Source organism: Natator depressus, chromosome 12, assembly GCF_965152275.1.
Source record: "Natator depressus isolate rNatDep1 chromosome 12, rNatDep2.hap1, whole genome shotgun sequence".
Lineage (NCBI taxonomy): Eukaryota > Metazoa > Chordata > Testudines > Cheloniidae > Natator > Natator depressus.
In genome coordinates, this window is record NC_134245.1 from 6473529 (window position 1) to 6494134 (window position 20606).

General features: G+C 46.0%; 1 protein-coding gene across 2 annotated transcripts in view; it reads left to right on the forward strand.

Annotated features, from left to right (window-relative positions):
• The first annotated feature begins 4426 nt into the window (after positions 1–4426).
• CSNK2A2 (casein kinase 2 alpha 2) overlaps positions 4427–20606 on the forward strand; it is a 34949-nt gene continuing 18769 nt past the window's right edge. The window contains exons 1-4 of one of the 2 annotated variants that reach the window (XM_074968468.1): positions 4427–4563; positions 5470–5581; positions 17654–17755; positions 18783–18833. In XM_074968468.1, the coding sequence (XP_074824569.1) occupies positions 4460–4563; positions 5470–5581; positions 17654–17755; positions 18783–18833 (369 nt within the window). In that variant the 5' untranslated portion in view covers positions 4427–4459. The remainder of the gene's footprint in view (positions 4564–5469; positions 5582–17653; positions 17756–18782; positions 18834–20606) is intronic. The other variant, XM_074968469.1, reaches the window with a different exon arrangement.

Below are 20606 nucleotides of genomic sequence, written 5' to 3' on the forward strand. Positions count from 1 at the left end.
CGGTGGGAGCATTGCGTAAGTGAGGGCAAGGGCTTTGTCACCCAATTATTAGAGCTAATCATCTGCAAAGCAATGTTCAAAGAACAGGCCACATTTTTATTTCTGATCCGCCTCCTATGCCCCTCTAAAGATCTAACTGACCAATGGAGAATTCTCCTTCTAGGGCAGGGGAGCTCTCAGTATAAAGCCACTCCTGCACCAGCTTCCTCCCACCATAACAGAGCGGGCACATGAAGATCAAAGGAAAACAGAGAAACCAGAAACACCAGGTGGAGCAGCTATGGAAGTGAAGCCCTTGGAGAGCAAAGGGCTATGGTTGGGAAAGGAGGAGAAGGCAACCCAGAGTGACAATTGGTCAAAGAAATAAAAATCAAGGGGAACATCCACAGTCAGTGTGTTTGCTTAGTTTAGAGAGAAGAAGAATGGTAAGGGGACAAGATAAAGTAGACAAACCAACGAATGGTGGGGCTAGACAATGAAAATTCTATTAAAAGAAATACTTTTCACCATAGATAATTAACCCGCGGAACTCACCACCACAGGACATGATAGAAATCAAGAGTTTAAGAAGATTAAAAAAAGAGGAGCCATTTGTCTGAATAATGAGAACATGGATAGCTATGTTAGGATAAATTTAAAAATAAGTATAAACTGTCATGCTGCAGGGCACAAGCCAGACATTAACTGAGGAGAGTTAGGGAGAATTTTCCCTTAGGAGCAGATTGTTCCATAGTGTCCACGATGTGGTTCTTGCCCCTTCCTCGGGAGCAGCTGGTACTGGCCAATATAAGAGACACGGTATTCAGCTAGAGGTTTCACTGGCCAGTTCTGGTGTGGCCCTTCCTGCAGACCGAGATGGCGTTAATCAATATGTTATCTGATGTCCTATATATGAGTAAACAAGAGCTCCCAGTTCAAATGAGAAATAACTAGAGTTGAATGAAAAATTTCCATTGAAACCTTTTTTCTTTTTAATTGCCTTTTTTTCTAAATGAAAATTTTCACAGGAAAAAAAAGACTTGTGTGAGAAACTTCCTGGTTTTCAATGTAAAACTGGAAACTTTTTAGTTTTTTCCCCCACAAATGGAAAACCATTTAAAACCAAATTGCTTTCAAAAATGTTCACAAAAAACGCCATTTTCTGAGCAGCTCTGGAAATAGCTCAGTAATGGTGGGTCAAAATAAGGAGAATAAAAAAAGAGAGAGAATGCAAAGCCGATTTGCTCTAGGCATTAGAATAATGGGTCTGCCCATTTTTAAACCAAGAGTGCGTGGTAAAGGCTCTCTGGAGTGAATGACTCAAGGTCTTACATAAAACAAATGCTTCTTTCACACAGAGTTCACTGACTCATTTGAAGGTCTAAGGAGTTGGATTAAGCATAAAGCAACATTTTACATATATGTTCCAGGGAGAAGTGGAATGTGTTGCACTGGAGACCAAGGAAAACAAGTCATAGAAACCCTTGACTTTGATAAAACTCTACAGGAGTTAAAGGAGAGGCCTCTTACTTTCACAAGATACTTAGGCAAAAGTTAGACCCTACCACGAAGAGCCTGCAGAATAGCCAGAGCTAGAGATGTGGGCGTAGGTGTCAGATTGCAGAGCTCTTGTTGACTCTGGTGAGCACTTACTCTTTCAAAGGGTCCCAGTGAAGTCCTTGGGACTGTGTGAGTAATTGCTCACCAGTGGGAGGAAGAGGTTCTCAGTCTGACCCAGGGTTATCGGAAAGCCTGCGTGGTGCTTACCCCTGGCCCCTTTACTCCTTTTGAGAAGTACTTTGCTCCACAAGTAGGACTGCTTGTGTGGGTAAGGGTGTTAGAATCTAGCCCTTATGTAGCTGCAGTTCTGTTTACTCCACAGAATTTAAGCCCAGTCCTGCTCCCAGTGAAATCACTTAGGCACACGTACACCTTGGTAGAGCTGGTGCAAATAGGCCTTCGGGAGTCTAAAGCTCTGTCTATACTGGAGTTTTTTGGATCAGTGTAGCTATACCACAGCCAATCCTCCCTGTGCTGGGGCACTGCACTGGGGAAAGACAGGGAATGCACCAGTGCAATTTATCTCAGTGAATCACTGGGGTAAATCGCACCAGCACAAGCACTGTTTTCACCAGTGCATTGTGTCTACATTAGGGATTTGACTTAAAGTAGCTACATCTATGTAGCAGTACCTATGCACATTTCCATAGACTGGACCAGCCCTATTAACTAGCATAAAGGAATCATAAGCTAATGTATGGGGGTCTAATTTGCACCACTCTGCATTGCACCTGTGCATTTTGCGCTGGGTACTCCCAGCTACCACAGTGGGATGGTAGCGCCGCTTTAGTTAAGGTTGAGACTGGCTTACTGTTTAATGGCTGATTTTTCCTGGTGGTGTAAAATCCACATGCTTACTGAGATTGCCTTGAAATTTGCTGTGCCTAATGGGGATCTAAGGTAGGGTCAGTGAGCCATATCTGAGGTTATTTGGCAAGGAGTTGCTAAAATACAGCCTCTGCCCAAAAAGTCAAGTGACTTTTACCGTTACATTTTTCTGCACACAAATGGGACTCAAACTATGATTCTGACCCCTCCCCCCAACTGATATCACCTGCTTGGGATTGATCTGAGATAGCAGACCTCAGCACTGTATTTCCTAGTTTTCAGAGATTTAAGTGTAGGTGCATTAGATGTTCTGGAGGCGTATGGCACTGCCAGTCAATCTTAACTCTGCATTTGATTTACTGCAAAGAGGGACTTGGGGGCAGTAGCCACATGAGTTAAGGTTGTAGTTAGATATTGTGTTGCGTATGTTCCAGAGAGAGAACATTTACTGCTAAGTATTAATTAGCCAGCTTCACTTCCTCTTCTCTGAGAGGCATCATAGGGGAATCAGTGGATCATAAGTTTTTGGCTTAAGATACCAAACTGAACCCTCCTTATTACCTGGATTCCCTGTAATAACTGCAGTAATCTAGGAGAATAGAATGGGTGGGTGCCCTGCTAAACTGCTATAGAAAGGATTCAAAGGAGACCAGGCCAGGCTAGGTTTAAAATGGTTCCCTTTATTTTGAGGTCCGCTGTGTCTTTTAGCCACCACTGCACGTTGGGGATGGTGTGAGTGGTGCCATGGTGTTTAGCTTGAAATGGTGGTGGGGTACGAAGGAGGTGATGGTGTAGAAGCAGCAGTAAGGTTGGATGGAGATGGAGAAGTAGACGATGGAGGGTGTGTGATGGAGACTTTGGGGGGACTGAACAACTAGGAAGGAGATCTTAGGCTCTGAGATGTGGGGTGGGACCTGGTTGGATGGGGAGTTGCAGGGCTCTGGGACCTTTGGCTTGTAGGGGGTTCTAGGACATGTTGGATTTCAGGGTTATGGAGCTGGAATGGAGTGGAGGCTCAGTAAGGCTCAGGGTCTGTGGCAATAGAATAGGGGATTATAGGATTAGGGGGATTAGGAAGAGAGGTGAGGGGTTATAGGCCTTTAGTGTTTGAAAGCTTGTAGTGGAGACTGGGGGTTGTAAGTCTTTGGGGAATTATAAAACAGTGAAGATTGTAGATTATAGGGCTCTATGGATAGCGGGGTGTGGGAGATTTATAGGGTTTTGGGGTAAAAGGGATTATACCACTTGGGTTTGGAGAAAGGTTACAGGTCTCTAGAAGTAGGAGGGAGGTTGGGGGTCAAAGGGATTATAGGGCTTTAGGGATAGGTGGGAAGACTGGGGGTCGTGGGGATTTAGGGGCTCCAGAGGGCATGGTTGTAGGGCTTTAGGCATAGGTGGGGGTCATGGGGCAGGGTTAGAGGGCTCCAGGGGTGGGTGGGAGTTATGGGGTTGGCTCGTGGGGCGCGGTCGGAGGGCTCTGGCGGTGGGCGGGGTCAGAGGGCTCTGGGGTGGGTTGGGGTCGTGGGGCGCGGTCGGAGGGCTCTGGCGGTGGGCGGAGTCAGAGGGCTCTGGGGTGGGTGGGGCGGGGTCGGCGGGCTCTGGAAGGGGGCGGGGTCGGAGTCAGAGGGCTCTGGCGGTGGGCGGGGTCGGAGGGCTCTTGGGGTAGCTGGGGCTCACGGCAGCAATAGAGCGCGAGCGGCTGCGCGGAGTCCGCCCGGCCGCAGGGGTCGCTGTGCCCCGCCCGCCCAGCCGGTCTCCGCCGCAGACTCTCTTGCTGGCTGGGCCGCGGCCGCCGGATCAGCCCCTTTTCCGGGTTCGCTGCGCTGCGCTCGGGGCCGGCTCAGGCTGCCGCCGCCGCCGCTGGGGTTCGGGCCTCGGGCAGAGACCGCGCGGGACCCGGAGCCCGGCCCGCCAGCCCCGCCCCCCCCGCCGGGCCGGGACCGGCTCCCCCGCCCCGCTCCCCCCCCCCCGGGCCGGCCTGGCTCTGCTGCCCCCCGCCGCCGCCCTCCTGCGCTCCGTGCCCCGCCTCGGCAGCCCCGCCGGCCCCCTCCGCCGCCGCCTCCTGCAGCCGCCCCCGCCGCTCGCCCCCGCCATGCCCGGCCCGGCCGCCGGCAGCAGGGCCCGGGTCTACGCCGAGGTGAACAGCCTGAGGAGCCGCGAGTACTGGGACTACGAGGCGCACGTCCCGAGCTGGGGGTAAAGCGGCCCCCGCCCCGAGCCGGGCTGGGGGGGGGCTGGGCTGAGGCGCAGGGGACTGGAGGGAGGGGGCTGGGCCGCAGCAGGGGGGCTGGGCCGCTGGGGACCGGGAGGCTGCAGTGGCGGGATTGGGCTGAGACGCCGCGGTAGGGCCTGGGGTGAGGTGGTGGCTGGGGCTCTGGGAGCTGGTGAGTGGGCGGGGGGGGGGGCCCGCAGGCTGGAGATTCTCCCCCCAGTCCTGTCTCAGGGAGACCCCGCTGCTGCCACCCACACTCCGAAGCGGGGGCAAGGGGGAGCCCGATATGCGGAGCCTTCACCCCTCTGCCAGACACAGGGCCGGGGGGTGGATGGGAACTGCCCCCCCCACATGACCAGATCTTCAGGTGGGTGGTGGAGTCTGGTCCCGAGTGCGCCCCAAGGATCTGCATTAGGGGAACCTGCCGCGAAGCCCACCCCAGAAACAACCTTGCAGTAGACTCGGTGAGAGCAGATGCCCAGGGGTGGGTGGAGATCTCCGAGCTGCCAGAGTCTCTCTTCCTTCCTGAGAAGGATATTAAAAGCTGGGGAGAGAGCAGGCTCAATGGGGGAGGGTGGGTGTCACAGTGCCCCCTCCCCTCTTCTCTGTGGGGCTGTGTGACAGAGAGGAGATGGTTGTGGGCACCTGTGCTGCAAACTGACCTATTTGATCAAAGGCTTTTCTCAACCTAGAGAGGGCCTAGAGAGACTAGTTTGAGGATGGGTTTGCAGAATGTAGCTGTTTCAAGCCTGCCCCCTCACCAGGAATCAGATCACTTAATGCACAGAGCTGTCTCCAAGTGCTTTGGATGCAAAGGGCTAATCGGGCAGGGAGGAAGGAGAATTCCAGCCCAGTAGCCTGTCAGTTATTTTCCTTTTCGCTGTCCACAGTAATCAGGACGATTACCAACTGGTTCGGAAACTTGGCAGGGGAAAATACAGCGAAGTCTTTGAGGCCATAAACATTACCAACAACGAGAGAGTGGTTGTGAAAATCCTCAAGGTGAGTGTCCAGTTGATGATCATTAGTCTCTTTTGAGCTGGAAAAGTGTAGGGAAGGGGACATCTTGCTAGGTTTTTCGGGGGGCATGGAGAGGTCTTAGGTCTCATTCAGTGTCTCATAAACCTGGGTTTCAGCCCTGCCCCCTCTGATGTTGGGGTGCTGGATTACATCTCTGGAAACACATTTTCAACTTGTGTCCTGTAGTGATGTTTTAATCTTTCTCCCCTCCCACCCTGGGTAGTAGGAGTCATGGGGTGCTTGTCAGATTGAGACTGTGAGCTCTTTGGGACAGGAATGCTGTGCGTCCTGATGTTTGAATGAGACTGATGTGCTGTCTGCACTTGGTAAATAATATCTGGCAATGTTTGTCTAAAATGGCATGTGAACTGTCCTGTCAACAGTAATGTGAAGCCTTGAGGGGGAATCCTTCCATTAACCTTTAAATGATTGGCATTTAACTGTGACAGAGCCAGGCTGTATAGATTTCTGGGAAAGCAAACTAAATCTTGGACTTGGTACTCTAGAAAGTATATTGGATAGCAAATTCCTGGATATTTAACATTAGTAGTAAACATAATTGAAAATCAAGGCAAAGGAGGAAACTTGTTTACCATCGCTCACTGCATGGTATGTTCTGATCTGGTAACATCCCCATGATAGTGGCACGTTAAAGACACAACTACAGAGGTAGCTATTAAAATCCTAATGGTTTGGGACAGCCAAGTGCTCCATAGTGGCATGTGGGGAGTGCAGTTTCTGATATCTGCGAGCACTGGAAGCAGCATGCTCAGCCTGTGAAAGGACCAATAACTGCATTATTTAGCAGCAGACCATTCAGCTGATTAAGGAAGGATATTAAAGGGGAGAGAAATAAGAGATTGATGAATTAACAGAATGCTTTGGCTTTGCAGTGGTTGGCAGCTGCAGTCTTTGTCCACCATCATTTTCTTGCTTTCCCTCCTAATGTACAGAAGCCTGCTTCCAACACTAGAAATGCTGAGAACTCCGACATGCATCAATCCTCAGTGCTACAGTTGGGGTAGGCTGGCTGTACTTAAGGAGTGGCCCCTCAGCCGCTGTGGCTAGTAGCTAACTGCCATGCAGGCATGGCTCTTTTTGGCAGAGCAGCATGTATCTGTCAGCCTGCGAATTGGCTACTAGGTCTGACAGAGTTTGCTCCAACAAAATCCCCTTGGTAGCCCAGGCTGCTCTGATTGTGTGGCTGGCCAGCTAACATTGGCTCTGCTCCTTTCCTTTCTCCTTCAGGACCAGGTGGTCTGCTCATCCAGGGTCTCTGATTTCTTAATTGGGGTTCAGAATTAAGGTGGCAGTGATCTGAATCTTCAGTGAGCGTCTCCACACCAAACAGTTGGCTAGTTGGACGGTATATTCATATGTAGAAGTGAGGCTTGCATGTTGTAGCTGAATTTTTTTGGTTTACTGTTCAGGCCTGTCCCTCCTTTGAATGCTGCTGCCATGATCCACGCATTTGTTTGTCACTCTAAGGGCACAAAAGTCAGCACTTAAAGAGAGAATATTAAAAGGTAGCCAGAGTATAATTGTCATATGGAGAGATGTCTCTAGACTAAGCACAGGAAACCATATGCTTCTGTTTACCACCAGTCTGGCAAATCCACCCTACGGCTTTGGTGGTGGACCTTCAGATGGCTGATCCAGTGCCAGGAGAACACATGTATCACCATATGCAAATGGGTGCCAGTGAGCCACTGCTGCGAGGAAAGGGTCTTCTGAAATCTTCCTGTCTCTCTTCCTCCCCCTTCCTGCCCAAAGGGCCTGCAGTGGGATGATATCTTCTTCCTGTTGTAGACTGGATCCATGTCCATTTTGGGAGCCTGTCAGCATCACTTGTGAGTCAGTTGGAGAGAGTCATTTGAGCAAGGCAAGGCGTTCCCTCTCCCCAGGGTCTGAGTGTGCTGCTCCAGCAATGCACCTAGTGTCTGCTGGGCCTGGAAGTGAGATTGAACTGTCAGTGTGTTGTGCTGTCCTTAGGCCTCAGGCTGACATTGTTCACTTCCGTGTGTAAACAGCATTCCTGGAGTCACATTGTGAAAGCAGGAAATACAGGAAGATAAAGATGAGCTTTCTTCAAAGTGGAAACTGGATCAGTAAAAGGCAACTTTCAGATTGCCACCTTGTGTGTGGTGCAAAATCATAGCACGTGTAGATAATACGTCACAATCTGATCTACATGGATTACTTAGTTTCCTGTCACTACGTCTGTAATAATAAGCCTATTTGTGTATTCTTGAGTTTTAGTAAATAGGATGCCTCTTTCTGGCCCTCAGAATTCAGCCTCTCGTCTGTGAAAGGAAAAATTAAATTTAACATGTGCGTGTGGCTTAAAAAAATCACTTGCTGGTGGATAAACCTATTTAGCATCTTAATTTTTTGTCACATTTCCTGCAGTGCAGAGCTGTTTGTATGTATTGCTGCACCCTCTAATGGGGTGCTCTCCTAGTCCTCGTTCAGTGTGCAGCTTGACACAGTGCTTCGTGAACTAGACAAAAAGAACAGGAGGACTTGGGGCACCTTAGAGACTAACCCATTTATTTGAGCATAAGCTTTCGTGGGCTACAGCTCACTTCATCGGATGCTGTAGTTCACGAAAGCTTATGCTCAAATAAATGGGTTAGTCTCTAAGGCACCACAAGTCCTCCTGTTCTTTTTGCGAATGCAGACTAGCACGGCTGCTACTCTGAAACCTGTTAACTAGACAGGTGTTCAATATTTTTACCGTCACTGTTCAATACAGCCCCATGTCTTATCTGCTGCATGCCACACTGCACTGATGTGTTCTTTATAGGCTTTTCTGTGGCTCTTACCACCGTAATGGCTGAGTTCCTGACCTCACCCCTGTGATATCAGGAAGTTTTATCGTGGTTTCTCAGATGCAAAACTGAGCTACAGAGGGGGTGGGGTGGGGAGAGAGAGAGACTTGTCAGAAGTCGCACAGAAAGTCTGTGAAAGAGGCAAGAATACAGCCTAGATTTCCTAAGTCCCAGTCCTCTGCCTTAACCATTCTTCTCCCATAGCCTCTTGCCTCATTTGGTACATGCCAAACAGCTTTTACAGTGAATGAGGGCAGGATGCTGCAGGCTCCAACTTCATTTCAGGACACACCATACAACTGTGGTGAATAAGGCAGGATGCTCTGGACCATATCCTATTTCACTACAAAACCTTGCGTCATGCACTGTGAGCATGTCATTAGATATTGTCATAGTGCATCTGCACAAGACTGTGCCGGCAACCTTAACTTTGTCACTTCCTGACTTTTGAGTGCTTCACTTGCCAACCTTAATGCTCTTTTAATGTAACGTTTTTGTATGAAACATCCCAAGTGTGTGTGTGTTTTATTTTAAGCAAACGAAGAAAGCAAGTTCCTCCAGATCCCACTGTAGCGCGACAACAAATAAATGCTCTGTTGTGCACAATATGTACAGTCAGTGAGTCGGAAACCCTTGCCTTGTCCCATGTGCACTTTCAGAGATCACATTCCACAGCAATCAGCTGTTAAAAGTGAGGTCCACTTGCTTGGCCTTTGCACTCTTCCAGTGGTGCAAAGAATCTGTAAGGCCACCCGAAACAGGCACCACCTATGAACCAGGCTACTGAGGGTTTTCCTAGTATGGAGTATTTTTTGGGTGATGTACCTACCTCTCTGCCAGCTTAGGGTGTGTAAGGCATGCCCTTCAGTGTAGGGGAGTATGGTCAGGGTGCTGCTGTGCTCCGGTGATTTCCATCTCGTGTAACTGCCTCTTGGGGGGGGGGGGGTGGGGAGGGGGCATTAGCAATTGAAGTTAGAACAACCTCAGGGATGCTCTAATTTTATGGGAAGGGCCAAGCCAATCTGAGGATCGAGAGACATGCAAAGATGGCACATGGCCACTGTTGCCTCCCACTCAGGTCCTATCCCAAGAACAGCTCAGCCGGACCAAGGATTGAGCCCTGAAATTCTGCTGCACAGCCAAAGGAATACCAGGGCATCATCTATTTGGTGCCAGTTCCCGTTATGTAATGTGCATACATATTCTCAATGGAATATCAGAGTTATCTAACATAATCCAGTGCAGATGTCCAAAGTCTGATTTGATTTTTTTTTAAACATCATAACTCAAACCCAGTCAAACTGGATTTTCACTGGACCAGGGAAAGGACCATCTACAATTTACGTGCTGTACACCTGCCAAATTTCAAGTTTTCCATCACCTTCTGCTGAGTTGCTAAAGCTATTTAAAAAAAACTCCCAAAACTTGGCTGCAGTCATTTTTTCTTAATCGGGGACGGGACGGGACACTTTTTTCAATCCCTCTGTGCCTGAAAATGGCTCATCTGTTTTGCCTAAAACCTCAGGGAGCCCGCCCTCCCCTTTTCTGAAGGTAACAACAAGCATAGCAAATTGCAGCCTCAAAGTTAAAAATTCGAGAAAGTTACAAATGAGTGAAAAGATGGGAGTAGTTGGGACCATTCTAGTTAAAGTTGCCAATGCACACCTTCTATAGTGTCACTTCCTTGTTGATTTTCACAGCCTATGAGTTTGAGTTCTCTCTTGTGCCTGTTATCTCTAATACTGGTGTCTGCCCAAGGCAGTGACTGTGTGTGTATCTATCCATCTATCTGTAGGATTTTTCCCACTTCTGTTCTCTCTAGATTTGTATATTTTGTTCAGTGCGCTGTGTGTTTTCAGACACATAAGGGAGAAGATTCTTCCCCTGAGGCGTTTACAGTCTGAATCGGCAGCACGCGCATGAAGGCTAGGGAAGGGCTGCAATAAAAAGCGGAGAAATTGAATGATGAAGTGTAAGGGCTTGCGTTTCTAGTGAGAATGGAATTGTTCTCTTGCTCGTTTTGGTGCTTTCAACCCTGGAGCTGCTGCATTAGCTCCTACGCCTAATTGCAGTGTGACAGTTTGGTCCGTTCCCCCCCATCAGAGTTACTGGGGAGGAGGGGCCTATCCAAAGCTACCTTTAAGCAGCGGTTTTGATGAGCGGGCACTACAGACTACTGTACAGTATTATATTTTATCATCCTTTTTGGTTGTCATATCCTCTCAGTAGGATGAAAACCTCCTTATCTGTCTTGTTTTGTTAGATTCTCTGAGAACCACTGTATGATTTTCTTTGAAGGCTAGAGTCTTTATAAGCCTTTTTGAAGAAACTAACTTTAAGACACTTAAATGACTTTCGTATTGGTGTGAAGAAGAGAGCCTGGAGTAGGATCAGATGTGTCACTGGTTCCTCACGGCTGCAGCTTTTGACTCAGTCACCATCTCCATCCTAAAAACTGAGCTTGTACCAAAGCATATTCCTGGTAGTTCTGTGCCTTCCCCTCTACTCTTTCAATTGTGCTGTGAAGAAGTGCCTCCTTTCTCTTGGCCCAAAGCGTCTGCCTGTTGCATATTCCACAACACTCATTTAAACACATCACTGATGTTTAGCAAAAACACCCAGAGAAACTATGAAATACACAGGCGGTGGAGCAATCTCTGATGTTAGCCTTGTGCGGTTTAAAGCTTATTCTGTTGCCAGAGTCCCATTTTTGAATGGCATTGTGACTGATTAAAATTGTGTACTTGATTTAAAGTGGTAATACAAAGATGTCACTCAGTTGCACCAAACAGCTACTGATTTATCATACAACATGGTCAATTGGTTAGTTAAGAACTAGGAGAGAGTTCATAGCCGGGTGTTGGCAAAGTGGGCGTGTAATCAGTCTGTTCACGCTGGCATTGGACAGAACCTTGGTAAATAAGTTCTGTTAAGCTGGTCCAGGAAGGAGGATCCAGGTTTGGGTCCTGAATATCTCAAGTGCAGCAGTCTTGAAGTATCCCGGATGGAGCCCTGTCCATCCATCCTTCAGCTGAAAGGATGAATGCTACCGGTATGCAACTTTAGAGGGTGGGAGAAGAGAATTATGAAGGCAAAAACAATTTAGCATTTTCAGATGCTTTTTTTCTCCTCTTTGCTGTTCTTGGGAGTTTTCTTTTAAACTTTTTTGTAAAGGACATTTTGCAAGACAGTGAAGGCACAAATTGTTAAAACAAATGTTCATTTTCACAACTGCTTTAAATCTGTATTACTTAGTTTTCCAGCTAACATTTGCTAATGACAAAATAAATTCAGCTGTCCTGAAGCCATTTTCCCTGTTGAGCAATCAATGTTGTGCTTAGTAGGTTGGTTATAATAACACCCTTGGTAACAATTGTTAGCTATAAACAGACCTTTAGTACAATCTACTTATTAAACATTGTCATATGGATACTAGGCAAGTTCTTCTGAGGCTGGACTCTGCACACCAAGATTTGCTTACTGATTCATTGGAATCATTACGGCATGTGCCGATAGGATTTGGTGAAAAAAAGAATATTCCGTTTTTTTTAAAGGTTGAAAATATTAGTTTGCCTGATTAACGTTGTCACTTCCCGCCTTGAGTGATGAAAGTTGCATGTGCAATCTCAGATCTGTTATAATAAGGCTTTAATTGCATGCCCAGGATAATTCTCCTAAACAGTATTCTCTACAGTTCTAGATACACAGGCTGCAGCTTATGTATTTTTCATTCTCACGTATGTACCCTGTCTTTGTCATAATCTGGCTTCCTATATGTAACCTTGTCTCTAAGGTATGTTTGTTAAATGTGGTCAGCAGACATGCACTGCACATTTTGTTTTCAGTCCTCAGTACCTCTCTGTGTAGATGCAGTTTGGGAGAGGAGGCAGTTACCTACAAAAGTGAGGCCTTATTTGCACTAGAAGGTTGTGCTGCTTTGACTATACTGATGTCATTAAAGTAGTACAAATGCAGCACCCGGCAGGGACACACTTACATTAGTATAAAGATGCTTTACACTGGTAATAGGTATTCCTGTACAAGAGGAAGAATCACGATCGCGATCTAAGGCACCTTTATACTGGTATAAATAGGGCTTTTACCAGTATAGCTATTTCAGTTAAAAAAATAGAAAGAGAATGGGGGGGGGGGGGGGATCACATCTCTACCTAGAATAGTTATACTATGAAACTTGGAAGTGTCGCCCTGCCTTAGCTGTTAAGTGAGGTGCCCTGCATATACAAGGAAACATCCGGTATTATGTCCAGTTTGTGTACTCTTCAGCTAAAGGGCTGAGATGGGCTTTGTTTGGCATTATGAGGCTAGTACCATGGCAGTCAGAGGGTACGCAGATATTTAAGGTTGTAGGAGAAAACTGTATGATGTCTATGAGAGCGTGACCATAATGCATGCGTACAAGGGGGTTGAGGGAAAGTTACATGTGACCTTCAGGCTGGCTGCTCCTGACCCTTGAACATTAACTGTGCAACCCTTCTATTCCCCTAATGTAGTACTTAGTGGAACTTCCTAGAGCATCCTTTTTATAAAGGAGAAATGATAGACAAAAATGCCATAATCCTGACAGTTTGGCTAAATACTGGCAGAATGGCTCTGGGCCAATCATTTGATAAGGTATCAAGCAGAGAGCCCTCTCCCATCTAACTTTAAATAATGCTAAGCAGGGCAGGCTTACATTAGTATAGTATACCCCAGCTATGGCATTGCCAAGGAGTACGAGAGCAGGGTTTACCTCCTGTGCTCCTTAACAGGTCAGCTGCTGTAGAAGCTCCTGGCTGTCAGGAGGGTTGTGGGGGGGAGAGACCTGCTCAGGTTTGCAGGGCTGTGTGGAGCCCTTGCCTCTGTCCACGCACACCTTGTAAAGTGCTTGGCTGAGTTAGCTGTGTGTGTTGTCTGGCCTTAGCTACATGCTTCATGAGCATAGCAGTAAAAATAAACTGCACATGCATTGCATGCAGTTTTGAAAGGGCCCTAACTCAGTCAAGTTGAAACCAGTTATTGCTAGAGCTCTCCAAACGATTTCTTTTTAAGGACAACGATAACCCTGTCAGACTTCAACGTCTACCTGCTGGCATTTCAGCTACAAAGATTTTAGTCACTCTCTTTGATCGGAAAAGCGGCCAAACAGTTTTTTGCTCACATTTTGAAAAGAAGAAAAACCACTTTCAGCCAGAGACCAAGCCTGGAGATTTTCATGACAAAAGGCAAAATGCTGGGACATGTATGAGTAATTGAAAAGTGGGTTAGAATAGAAACCTTTCTTCATGATTAACTGGAGTGGTCATTGCTGCTGTCATGAAGAACTAAAACGTTCAGGATGGAGGAAGCACAGTACCTCTGCCTACGCTGGTGCTAAGGGCCTTGGAGTTAGTACAGTGGAAGGGGAAAGTGGGTTTTACTCCTCCCCCCTGTTAGACTAGGGCGTGAAATACAGACGTTAACTGTCTGACATCACCTTGAGAGAGAGAGACAGGGAGGGTGAGGTAATATCTTCTTTTGGCCCAATTTCTGTGGGTGAGAGACGAGCTTTTGAGCCGAAGGAGAGCTCTGTGTAGCTTGAAAGCTCATCTCTCTCCCCAACAGAAGTTGGTCCGCTAAAAGATATTACCTCACCCATTTTGTCTCTCTAATATCCTGGAACCAACACCACTACAACAGCACTTCAAATGGCATCATTTTTGTCCTTTTGACAAGTTAAGGATGCCTCTTCAGCTTCCTGGCTGGGCCTAGATATTGCAGCATGTGTGACAGAGCAGCTCACGCAGAGTTCTGAGACTTCGTTGGTGGCCAGGTTTAATGGGCTTGTGCTGAGGATGGAGTGGCAACCTAGTTAGTTCTTTCAGTTACTAGCAACACTGGGTGTGCATCCAGTAACTGGATTTATCTATGTGCCTTTAATTCCATCTTGGCCTTTTGGTGATGATCAAACCACGGGAACAAAGCTAGAAGGTTTACATGTCCATTCTGATATGGACAGAATTATAGTTCCATAATAAAACCTCTCCCTGGTGGCTTAGAAAACAACCAACCCTCCCTCACTGATTACAGTGCTGGGTTCATAACACACACAGGCGACTGCTCCCTTCCCCTCCTGCCGCAGACGTTCCAGTTCTGTCATTGCTACCTGTGTGACTCTTGCCTTCCATTGTCCTCTCTCCATTGGACACTGGAGAGTGGTGATGGGCCACGGCCCTGATTGACTCTTGTAACTGATGGGCATGATGCAACCGTATAAAATTGCATTATATCTTGTGCTGCAATTCATGTGTTATGGGAGCCTCAGTAAGTGGTATCTGTGAGGCTTTGCTTAATTGTTCCCATAGTAAACCCATGTTTTCAGTAGTTTGTATCTTTTCTGCAACTTTCACCTTTTGAGTTGGAAAATTTCTAACCTTGGTGTCTGTTGGAAGATGACCTGTTTTGGAAAGTTTGAGTTAAAATGGTTCAGCCGTGTTTGACAGCATATGAGAGAGGAGATACTTGCTCCGTAATGTAAATAAATGCAGTTGTAATGCTTTCGGAACAGCTCTAAAGCTAAAATGGTTGGAGAGTGAAAACAAAACATAATCTGGTAGAGAAATAGCCCTTATTGAGGGATAGTGGCTTTGGAGAATTCTGGTGAAAACGGGGTTTGTTTTGATTTGACCAACTTGAGACCTGACTCTTTTTCTCTGTGTACATGCAGTAAAGATAGGATGATATTTTAACTCTTTGAAGGTGGGATATGCAGCATGCCTGTATCTAAAACTTAATTGCATACTATAGGTTCACAGTGAACTAAAGGGCTACGCAGAAGCCCTTGCCTCGTTCACTGCGCATCTTGCAAAGCTGGCCAGATCCTCCCTAAGGTGTTCAGGCCACAGTGTTCTGGCTGTGTGAATATTTGGCTAGTTACTGTATGGCATTTTATCTTTCCAAAAGCCTAAAATGACTTAATTTGAGAGAGAGTTTGAGATCATGACTAACTGTATAGTAGTGTGTATTCACAAGGGGGTAGAGTTAAGGTGATATTAACTTTCCTCTCCTAATTTGTGGGTGCTTAACAGTCCCACTTTAATGTTTTCTTAATGTAGATTTTAAATATAACCTATTTAATGGGAGTCTGTTAACTGAAACTTCAGTTTTTTCCTTTGGCTTTCTTGCTTTTTGAGCAGTCTGTTTACTGAGAGTTCGTTGGTTTGTGTTTATGATATGCTCTTTATTATAGGCAGGATCTGATGGGGGGGTTAGTGTTCATACCTGTGAGTAAGGGGTTTTTGTGACTTTTGTTTTTAAATTGAAAGCTCTTAGAGACTTTAAAAGCCTCTCAAGGATCTTTAACTTTCAGTGCTTCACGAGGCAGCCAAAATGAAAAAGGAACGTTTTTCAATTCAATGATACAATGGTGAGTCTCTAAAGTTTCTCATTCTACAAACCATTTTTTTTTTTTTTTTTTTTGGGGGGGGGACAGCAGTATGTGAGTAGGAGAGAGTGCTTTTCATGAACTTAAATCCCTTCTTAGTACCTCACTGTGGTTCTCCATGGCTCCGTCTGCAGATCGCTCGTGGCCCATGAACCATTGTTCGTAGCCATTGTCTTAAAATCTTTCTTGCTGCGCTGCTTTTTCCTCCAAGCAGGTGCAGGAATAGGGAGTCAACAACATTAACTCCCCTTATGCTGAGTTATGTAAATTGTTTAGCCTAACTAAAAGAAGGCTGAGGGGAGATATGATTGCTCTCTATAAATATATCAGAGAGATAAATACCGGAGACGGAGAGGAATTATTTAAGCTGAGTACCAATGTGGACACAAGAACAAATGGATATAAACTGGTCATCGGGAAGTTTAGACTTGAAATTAGACGAAGGTTTCTAACCATCAGAGGAGTGAAGTTTTGGAATAGCCTTCCAAGGGAAGCAGTGGGGCGAAAGACCTGTCTGGCTTTAAGATTAAACTCGATAAGTTTATGGAAGAGATGGTATGATGGGATAACATGATTTTGGTAATTAATTGATCTTTAAATATTCATGGTAAATAGGCCCAATGGCCTGTGATGGGATGTTAGATGGGGTGGGATCTGAGTTACTACAGAGAATTCTTTCCTGGGTATCTGGCTGGTGAATCTTGCCCATATGCTCAGGGTTTAGCTGATCGCCATATTTGGGGTTGGGAAGGAATTTTCCTCCAGGGCAGATTGGAAGAGGCCCTGGAGGTTTTCCCCCTTCCTCTGTAGCATGGGGCACGGGTCACTTGCTGGAGGATTCTCTGTTCCTTGAAGTCTTTAAACCACTATTTGAGGACTTCATAGGTAAGAGGTTTTTCGCAGGAGTGGGAGGGTGAGATTCTGTGGCCTGCGTTGTGCAGGAGGTCGGACTAGATGATCATAATGGTCCCTTCTGACCTTAGTATCTATGAATCTTTATATGGAATGGGCAGCTGATCAGTCTGGTTGGGGAAAAAAACGTTTTATTTGATAAGAACCCTCCTTCATAAAGTTTACTCCCAAAAAGAGGTTTTTGGAGTGTGTATGTTTGAAGACAAGTTTACGACAGTTTAAAAAAAATTGTAAGGGTGTTTTGAAGTGTGTATAAAAGCAATAACCTGTCGCCAGGTGCAGTTTTACTGCGTGTTCGCACTCCCTGGGGTAGTTGAAGGATTATATGGTGTGTAATTATACACTTAAATGTCTAAACTGCTTCATCAATGTTGATACCTGGAATTTCAGCAAATTAACTAACTGAAGGATGACTCAAGGTAAGTTACTTCCCGAAGAAATAAGAACAGCACAGCTGTAGAACTAAAAAAACCACGTGTTAAACCAGTAAACACAGGCTGTGGTACAGCATCCGCCATATTTATCATGTGATAATAAATGCAATAATGCATAACAGCTAACTCTTAACCTTTTCCGTGTTGGGTGGTTTTCAAGCGCTTTTAGACTTGGTGATGACCACAGTACTTGTGGCTGGTTTTGTCTGTAAAGTGCCCTGCCATTGCATGTAACGGAAAAGTAACCCATCCTGACAACAGAGAATTGGCTGTTTGAGGTGCCTGTCTGCCCTGTGTCAGCCCTTTCTGAAAGCTGCTGCCTTCTTGCAGCTAGGAGTGTTCTCACTTGCCCTCCGCCAAGAGGAGGGAAGTAGTCCAGTCCACTATAAATCACTGGATGAGAACTGGTGGTATCTTCTGAAAGGGTCTCACTTCTAATCACTTTTGTGTATTTAAGCCAGTGAAGAAAAAGAAGATAAAACGAGAGGTTAAGATCCTGGAGAATCTGCGAGGTGGCACCAACATCATTAAGCTGATTGACACTGTCAAGGATCCAGTGGTAGGTATCAGTATGTCCTGAGGTATCTTGTGTGCTGGGCTTGTCTTGAGCTGTAGTCTGTAGGGTAATTGATGGAAATACATGTTTCAAGTGCAAAACTCCTGTTTGTTGCTGGTTGTCTTGTCATCTTAGCCTTCATCTTGCTTTTTACATCTTCCCTCACTGAAGAGCAGTGTTGGGTTTTTAGGTTCTTTTGAGAATACTTTGATTTGGGTGACCTGGTAATCTTCCCTGTACGCCAAAATCCTTGATTCCCTTTCTGTATCTAATGATGCCTCTTGAATTGATTGGTGGGGGGGAAAGCTTGGTGACTCGAACGTGCCTCTCTCTCACATGTGCCATCTCTGCGTCATGGCCACTTGTGGCTTAAACAATGGTAAGATTTGTCCAGGTGAATTGATAGCAGATGCTCATCCTCCCACTTGGTTACATCTTGTTGTCTTCCTACCTAACGGCTTACTGCTTATTTCCTCTTCCTTCCTTCCTAAATAATATTTCTCTTGTTTGGTCTGGTTTGTTGTTTAGATGCTACGTTTGCCCCTTTCCCAGAATGAATTCTTTGTTCGTTGGGGGATGACAAGGGAAGGGGTTGTTGGGCGGGGTCACATGACCTTCTAGTTTATTGACAACTACAAGAGAAAATGATTAGCAAGTTCTAAGTATTAGCAAGAGAATGATACAATTTCACTTATCAACTCAGCTGTGAGGAGATACATTTCACATTGCTGTGCACTAACATCTTGTGCTATCTGTGATCAACAAGCTGGAGGGGGGAAAGCGTGGTGGGAAATGCCTAGCTGATGCTTGCTGTCTGAGTAGTAAGCATGGTTTGCTCCAGCGCACTTCGGTGGCAGAGCGGGGATTGTGTTCTTACCCTGTTGTGTGGGGCATAACAGTGGGCAGAAGCTTGGGGAAGGAAAGTAAATGCAAGTGTTTTTTGTCAGTCGGAAATTCTGGGGCTCAGAAAGGGCAGAAGGTACTGCTCTTGCAGGAAGATGGCTAAACCATTCATCTTTCTCTGTTGCAGTCAAAGACCCCAGCTTTGGTGTTTGAGTACATCAATAATACAGATTTTAAGGTGAGTCTGTCTTTGTACTAAAGTGGGGGAGGTGGGAGGTGTCATGGTTCTCTAAATTTGCCATGCACCAGGTTTACTGGAGACCCTTTGAAAAGCCAAGTTGCTGTTGACAACAGTGGGGAGATAATGGATTTGGTCTATACACTACCTTCCCTTGTAACTTCAGCCAACACAGATCAAGTACGGCTCTGAGAAATAAAACTCGAAACTGCTCAGCTGTCCCTCCTTGTGACTTTGAGGTGTGAGTTCCAAGGATACAGGAAAATGGGAGAGTTTACTGCATTTCCTAGTTACCCTCTCTCAACATAGCAACTGCTGCTGTGCTGTATTTTAAATCTAAGTTAATCCCTCTGCTATCATACTCTATTTATGGCAGGGCTGTTGATGGAGATGGTGGCATTGATTTGCATAGAAATCCTGCAGAGCTGGTGTGTAGAGTCGTGACTTAAGGTCTGAGAGTGTGTTCTCACTTGGAAAGATCATAGCCAAGGTCTGACATGACTGTCTTGGAGGAGATGTAAAGCTATTCTCCAGACTGCTGTATATTCTCTGCCTTTGTGTTAGGTGGGGAACTGAGTGGAATATTTCTCTCTCCTCTGGTGAACCTCTCTGAGTTGGTCCATCAGTGAGCATATTTGCTACTGTAACAGTTTCTGACTGGGGGAAATGAGCTAATTTGCAAAAGAGTTGTGTAGTTAGTAACTTTCTGAAGTAGGTGTGGTTATCCCTCCTTGCTCCAGGTGCATTTGTATCATAAGTTATTAACTCTGCGAGATGGCCTTTTAATGAGTCATTTATAATTAATTCTAACAGCCATCAGTTAGCACCCCACTGTCTCTGAGAGCCGTTTTCTTACTCCATATGTAGGAAAATACTGTACTGCGATGTCGAATAAGGTGACTGAGTGTGGGAACTGTTGGTAGAGGCGTGCTTCTTAGGATTTAGGCCTCAAGTACTCAAGAAATGTACAAGGAATGTCACTGGGCTGTTGCCAGTACAACTTGCTCTTACAGAGAGGAGCAGAACTTGGTCCTTCACTCCCAGGTCAGCAAGGGACAGATTTTTAAAGGTATTTAGGTGCCTAAAGATACAGATAGGCACCTAATGAGCTCCCATTTAAATCAATGGGAGTTAAGCACCTAGGTGCCTTTATGTATCTTTAGGTGCTTCGAAACCTTTGGTCCCAAGGTTATTACATTGCATCCCTTTTGCTCTCTAGTGAATTTCTCTGGACTCCAGGATGGTCCCAAAAGAGATCAAATTCAAGGCCTTTCAGAGGTGGAGTTGCTAGAATACGGGGGAAAGGAGGAGAAGAACTAAAAAGAAGAAACCCGCTGAGTTCAGAGCTTAGAGAATAAGTGTGCCCTGTGTTCCAGACATAGCATTGCAAATTTATGGTTTACCAAGAAGGTTATTAACCTTTTCCCTCAAGATGGGACTGCTAGCAACTTTGGCCTCAGTCACTGAAAACATGCCGAAAGGAATAAGGAAGCAGTATATTGGCCATGTGAAAGACCTGCAAGTTCTCTAAGCCTTGTGGTTCAAGATTGCATGCCCGGCTTCCATCACGTGGGAGTCAGTGTAGTAGTGAGTGGTGTGCTACTGTGATGTGCATGTAGTTAATCTGGCTGCAGCATTCTGGACATTATTTACGCTACGTAGGGATTTAGCAGGGAGACCAGAATATAGTAACATGCAAGAGAATCTGTCCTGCGAGTGTTTGAGGGGAAGTGAGCATTGCCCCATTAAAGTGTTATGCAGCAACCTTTCTGG